Genomic DNA, 6347 nt, shown 5'->3' with positions numbered 1-6347 from the left:
AGATAAACGTAAAGGTTTGCTGGTTTAAGTACCCAAGTGAAGCTGTGTTACAGTAATTTTGATTAACTTGAATTACTATAGCTGTGTAAATAGATGTAAATACCTTTACGGAAAGGCAGCATCTAAGCAAGTCCTCAAAGATCAATTAAATACGTGATTTATAATGTAAAATGAGTATTTGTGTGCTTTATTTTTATAGTATTCCACAGCAAAACTTCCATGAGAGTAATAGCATATTGTGAAAACACAGTTCACACATGCATGGTGCTTAGGTTAAAATAAAACACCAGATCAAGACTGATTCTTTGTTTATTAGCAGTTCAGTTATTTTCAGCAATTATATTATATATTATATGATTTAAAATTATTGTATAAGTACTGTAAACACTGTTTCGTTTCAACAACCTTAGAGGGTATGATCATATAATAAACAGCCTGAAAATGTTAACCATTTGTAATCTAAGGGGACTTTTGAGTGATTTTCCCTTATTTTTGCAGTTTATTCCTGAAAATCTGGAATCCTTCTCATGGCATCTAATTGTTACACCATTGAGTCAAGGTTCACTTAAGGGTGAATGAGGAATGGAAAGAAGGACGGTGAAGCACAATGTAAAATGCTGTAGCTGCTACAAACGTCCTCCTGAGAGAGATCCAGGCGTGGCCATGTCAGTTAGCTGCATTCTGACCTTGATGGCATTAACAGTTTGAAGTGTATAAGCGATTAGTCTTTTCAGGGGTAGTTCCAAATCATATTTCAGTTAACCATTGTTCCTGACTCCAGAGTATATACCATGTAATCTCCATGCATTGTGTTTCATGCTGCGTTTCAAACTAAACATGAGAGATACCCAAAAGGTCCCGTCACTCTTATTGCCTCTTAGTTAGTAGCTACGCTAAAGTACATCTCAGTTACTTTAGAACACAGCTCTGCACACCCCTAGCCTTTGTGCTAAGATTTCATTGTCTGTAGTATACACCCAGAGATAAAATAAAAACGTCTCTTTTTCTAATTTCTTCATATGCATTTCCAGTCTTTAGTGAAGTGTGTCGTGCATCCCAGAGCTCACTGGCCACCAGCGGCATCGAACATCTTCTTCCTGCCCTCCATACCGGACATAGCCTCCACATTTTTACGCCAGTCCCCAACCTCGGTAGTGAGCACCTGCAAGAAAAGGTACATGCAACTGTTGAGGGGTTTATTCCGAGCTGGAAATGAAGATTGCCCTCTTACCACGTAGAACCCCCTCCCCCAAACAAATACTGATAAGACACGTAGCCAGGTAGTAAAATAATAAGTTTTAACAACCCCAAAATTTGCTTGAGTAAAATCTACCAAGTGGTATTCTCCCCCCCTGCCCAGACTGGCAAAATCGGTAAGGTTGCCAGACCCCCCATGAAATTTATTTCTGGCTATGGGCCTAGTCTGAAGGGAATAATTTAGATGGAGGGCAAGGACGAAAATATCTGAACACTAGCCTACTGGCTACTAAAAAACTGCATGTCAGGCTACATTTTACTGAACTAGGCTAGCTGGCTATTCACTGCTTAGATGCTTAAGCTCCACTCCATGGATGCATTTATTGATCAGTGCTCATTTACTTATACTAATTGCTGAATATTCAATCAAGGATGTTGGGAGGGTATTATTCTTATATGACTCTCTTGCTTAAAGGCCACAAAACGGCCCAGGAGCGGCACCTTCTCCTGCTTGATGTCCTCCTTCTTGACGGACTTGAGATTGGCGCGCAGGTCCATGGAACCTTTGTGCTTGGAGCCCAGAAGAGCGCGCATCATTTCGTCGGCAGATACACGCACTTTGCGGAGCGCCGGCTTCTTGAACTTCCCACCCAGGTCCTGGACCTTAAGCTTCAGCTCATGGATCTGAGCCGAGTAAGAACCGTGTAATGGTGAGCAGATAAAGATCCAAGACAGGCTAGAAGCTAGGCTTGTGCGATATCTCATTTTTCATACCGTCATACCTTTCGGACATTATATTGCGGTATACAGTGTTTTCAAAAGCACAGTTATTCCATTATTTTGAAATCTTGCCGATAAAATTAACAGAGCATGGGGGGTGGGGGGGGTTCTCCCATGATGAATATCATCAAATGGCACTTTATTTCTTGAGGAAACATCTCCATCCACTTGATATCCCCTATTACCTTAATATTGCCCAAGCTTATTAGAAACTAAAATGTATAATTAGGCACAAAGTTCCTGTGCAGCAGTATGACAATTTCACCGATCACCTAGGGAGACCAGCACTTACCGATCACCTAGGGAGACCAGCACTTACCGATCACCTAGGGAGACAAGCACTTACCGATCACCTAGGGAGACCAGCACTTACCGATCACCTAGGGAGACCAGCACTTACCGATCACCTAGGGAGACCAGCACTTACCGATCACCTAGGGAGACAAGCACTTACCGATCACCTAGGGAGACCAGCACTTACCGATCACCTAGGGAGACCAGCAGTTACTAATCACCTTTTGAAGACGTATCTTCACAAAATAACCGTGAGGAACAATGTATGTTATTAAATGTCAGTTAATTTTTCATTGATTATGAATGCATTGTAACAAATTCTGCATTGGCGGTACAATGAGAAGTTAAGACCACAAAAACACCATTAGAACACACAATATAACACTACCTTGTTTTTTTAGCAAAAGGCATGATTGATAGATAGTGTGCACACTCCCCTTTCTTTGATAACACGAGCATTTAGATAATTTCATTTCAGCATTCACTAGCATAATTGCCTTAGGATAAAAACTGTTTTTTAACTGGTTTGTCCTTGTTTTTATTGCTCTAAATCTCCTGTCTGAGGACAGAAACTCAAACAGACGTGGATGTGTTGGGTCATTAAGGTTTTTTTTTTTGCCTTTTTAGAGCAGCAGAAAGCACACAGTAAAGTTCTTCTAGGGTGGGGAGAGTACAACCAGTAGTTCTCTGAGCTGTAGTGACGACTCTCTGGAGCGGCGCCTTCTCTGCAACTGTGCAGCTGTTGTACCACACACACATGCAGGAAGTAAGTACCCTTTCAATGGAGCAGCGATAGAAGGTTGTTAGTCACTACAACATGGCCCAAGTTGGGAAATACGTACATCTCTATTATTCTTGACCACTTTCGCCTCACAGTCGTATCGCTCTTCGTCCACAACGTCGATTTTTTCATGAAGTTGCTTGCAAAGATTCTGTGTGAAGAAACCAAGAAACCACATAAGCATTTGGGCCCTAGTTAAGCCTTTGGTTGAGTTATGGTGGGATTCACCCATTTGCAAACGCACCCCATAAGTCTTCTGAGCCATGATTTGTTTCTGAGCACCTTTGTGACTCTGTCCTACCTTCCAGTCATTACTGAACCCCTGTGCTGTGCATTCAGCAATGGACAATTTGTGGTGTCTCTCACCTGCAACTCTGCCATCGACAGGCCTGAAAACTGGAGAGGGGCCATCTTCTCACCCAGGTACCGCACTTTCTCTTCATCCCTCTCCAACTTCTCCTTATCCAGGTCCTCCTGGGCCCTGGTCAGGAGCAAGATCTGAGCAGAAGATTATATGTTATATGATAATATGATCTCTTCAATGGATTGTTAAGAATGGTTGTATTGTAAAGATTGTTAGGAGGAAACATTTCTCTTGCGGCAGGCTGGCATGGTCCAGTCATTCACCTTCAGAGAAAGCCTACGGGAGGCTGATATCTTCGACTTTGGCTGTCAGAAAACATGGTGACTGGTGTTATCATCAAAAAATATATGATTTTGAATTTTAAGTACAAGAACGATGAAGTTTGAAATGACAGTAACACTGAGGGTAGTTTTTAGTAGTGGACACCACCACTAATTTAACTGCTGTGTTGTGGATGGCATTAAATTTACTTGTTCAATACTTTTTTGTGATTGTAAATGTACTGAGTTGGTATTATAAGTAGTGCAACGTACCTTAGCCTCCCCTTTGGGATGAAGTGGTCGTGGGACACTGCGCGTCTGTTTGGGAAAGACACTGGTGAGTAACATTCATCTCGTTACGGAAAACAAACCACCCAGGACCAAGCACTAAATGAAAAATCACTAAATTTAAGCACAGTGTGATGGAGAAGAACGCTGTGTTCGATTCTCCCACCCATGTGTGAAGTTTATGTGTTTTTTTTCTTTGTTTACATGACATTCCCTTGACCACCCCCCCCTGCAGTGTATAAGTGTGCAGTTGGTGAATCAGTATCTTTGAATTTCCCTTAGCGTGTGAGTGTGTGTCTCTAGGCGATTAGCTGGCATCCTGCACTTTGTGATTCACTGAATAGGCTGGAAGAGCAGTTAATCTAAAGTGGAGGCAGAAATGGATCGATGGTTTACTGTTAAACATCCCCATGTGTGGCGCAAGTATCTCATCTTTTTTTCCCAGAAATGCAATATGATAGTTGCATGTTATGTTGCAAGAAAAGCTGTGATAGATGCGTATAACAGGTTCGCAAGCAGTCAGCAGTAATGCATTGGCTACTAAGTTACTGTCCACCAATGGTAGAAATGATACTGCAAAGTATGTCAGAAAAAAAGTATTTAAAATATTTTTTTACATACTTATTTGCATTTCACTCAAAATGATTTATAGATACTCCAGAAATATTTTTGCTGAATACAGCTAAATATACTTTATAAACATTTCTTCATGTGGGTTACTTATGTGTTGAAATGTATGAGAATATATGTGAACAAAAGAATATAATACTTTGGTTATGTTTTACTATGTTGAATACAAACTTACCTCACTGTCATTTCAATTTTGAAGATAAAGGCAATGGAACAGACAAGTAAGACAGACGTACACAGCAGAAATAAAGAGGGCAAGGTTAATGCATCTGAGGGTCTGAAAGGAACTCATTTGTGTAATTACAGGTCACAGGGGTTGTAATTGAAATATTAGCAAAATGCAGGTGACTTGAAATGCATTTTAAAGCAGGATCACAACATGATATAAATGCTATCTTCCTATTTATCGAGTTCAAACATTTTCCAAAGTGCTTAGATTATGTGTGGACACATTTAACACCAGAGGCACTTGTAAAAGCACAGAATCAAACTAATGAAAAGATGCATTGCTCCTGCAGTACCACATCATCGAACGTGCAAATTAAAGGAAATGGGAAATTATAAATCACTGCTACACTTGGCAATCATCATAAAATATTCTATCATGTACGCCACTGCTTGAAAGGTGTACTTACTCAGACATCGTGACACCCTTTGAAAGAAAACAACAGGTTAAGTGGCAAAGAACACTTAAAATGCACTGTTACAAAAAAACTGCAAAGCAAAAAGAACCTTTGCTATTATTTAAAGCCTTTTACACTGAGATAGTAGTCAATTGAGTGATTCGTGGAAAATCCAGCAGAGCCGGACCTGAGAAAGAAAAAATGAATTGTCACCTGTTGATATGAGGGAACAGCAGTAATAGCAATAAAAGGGGCTGGGGTACTGTGGGTCGTTAAGGTTTAACACCTATTGGACAGTAAATATAGCACAATAGAAATGGAATGGTATGACCTGTTGGCAAGCATCAGACAATACCCAAATGGTGTATCCAGTCGGAGGAACTGTGTCTTAAATCATGACACCCGATTTATCGAATCATTGGAAAAGTTAATCTTATTAAGCTTGAAGACCATTAAACAAAAATGACTCCACACAAAAGAACAAGGACACTCAGACTATACTAAAGTATAAAATCAAACTGGGTGGCCAGGATGAAAAGACATTTTAAATTGCTCGTTTTGTCTGTATGTCATTGGTATACTATCAGTATAATATAATCTTAATCCTCTTCTAGGGATCAATGAAGTACCATATATCGATGTACGTGTTCCATACTTTGGAAATTAAGGGGATAATATGTGTGTGTGTGTGTATATATATATATATATATATATATCCTTAATTTCCAAAGAATATAATGATGCTGTTATATGTTGAGCAAGCAACAGTTTGTAGATTTACAAATTTATTTAAAAAAATTATAATTGGTTAATAGCCTCGTGCCCATTGTTCCCGGGATAGGCTCCGGACGCCCCACCACCCAGTAGGATAAGCGGTTTGGAAAATGGATGGATGGATGGATAATTGGTTAATATTATTCTATTATAATTAACTGATTTGTTTTTTTTTCCCAAAAAACGAAATGCAAATTCCAAAGAACAAAATATTTCTATGATTTCAATAAAGTATTAATGCCATATTTCAAATAATGCAATGCCCAATCTGCTACTTCCATACAAACACAGAGCAATGAATATGAATTTGAAACGCGAAGGCAATACAACTAAATACAAACTCTGACCCTTTAAAA

The 6347-nt window shown here is 39.6% G+C and overlaps 1 protein-coding gene across 1 annotated transcript; it reads right to left on the bottom strand.

Moving 5' to 3' along the window:
• Positions 1–291: 291 nt before the first annotated feature.
• Positions 292–4024, bottom strand: LOC125747761 (troponin I, slow skeletal muscle-like). Its single transcript, XM_049023237.1, has 6 exons — positions 3950–4024; positions 3680–3721; positions 3419–3550; positions 3114–3203; positions 1699–1881; positions 292–1162 (listed from the first exon to the last, which is right to left on the bottom strand). The coding sequence occupies exons 1-6, from the start codon at positions 4022–4024 to the stop codon at positions 1064–1066; spliced, it is 621 nt and encodes a 206-aa protein (XP_048879194.1). The 3' UTR covers positions 292–1063.
• Positions 4025–6347: the final 2323 nt, after the last annotated feature.

The sequence above is a fragment of the Brienomyrus brachyistius genome, chromosome 1, assembly GCF_023856365.1.
Source record: "Brienomyrus brachyistius isolate T26 chromosome 1, BBRACH_0.4, whole genome shotgun sequence".
In the NCBI taxonomy this organism is placed as follows: Eukaryota; Metazoa; Chordata; class Actinopteri; order Osteoglossiformes; family Mormyridae; genus Brienomyrus; species Brienomyrus brachyistius.
Note: the sequence above shows the minus strand (reverse complement) of the source record. Positions and strands in the feature narration are given on the sequence as shown.

What these genes read in the sequence shown, in the direction of transcription:
- LOC125747761 (XM_049023237.1), bottom strand. Translation starts at nt 4,024, where the DNA reads ATGTTACTCACCAGTGTCTTTCCCAAACAGACGCGCAGTGTCCCACGA. An exon ending in ATCCCAAAGGGGAGGCTAAG is followed by an intron (nt 3,722 to 3,949) that starts GTACGTTGCACT and finishes GTTTTCTGACAG; the next exon opens with CCAAAGTCGAAGATATCAGC. An exon ending in TGTCGATGGCAGAGTTGCAG is followed by an intron (nt 3,204 to 3,418) that starts GTGAGAGACACC and finishes TTCTTCACACAG; the next exon opens with AATCTTTGCAAGCAACTTCA.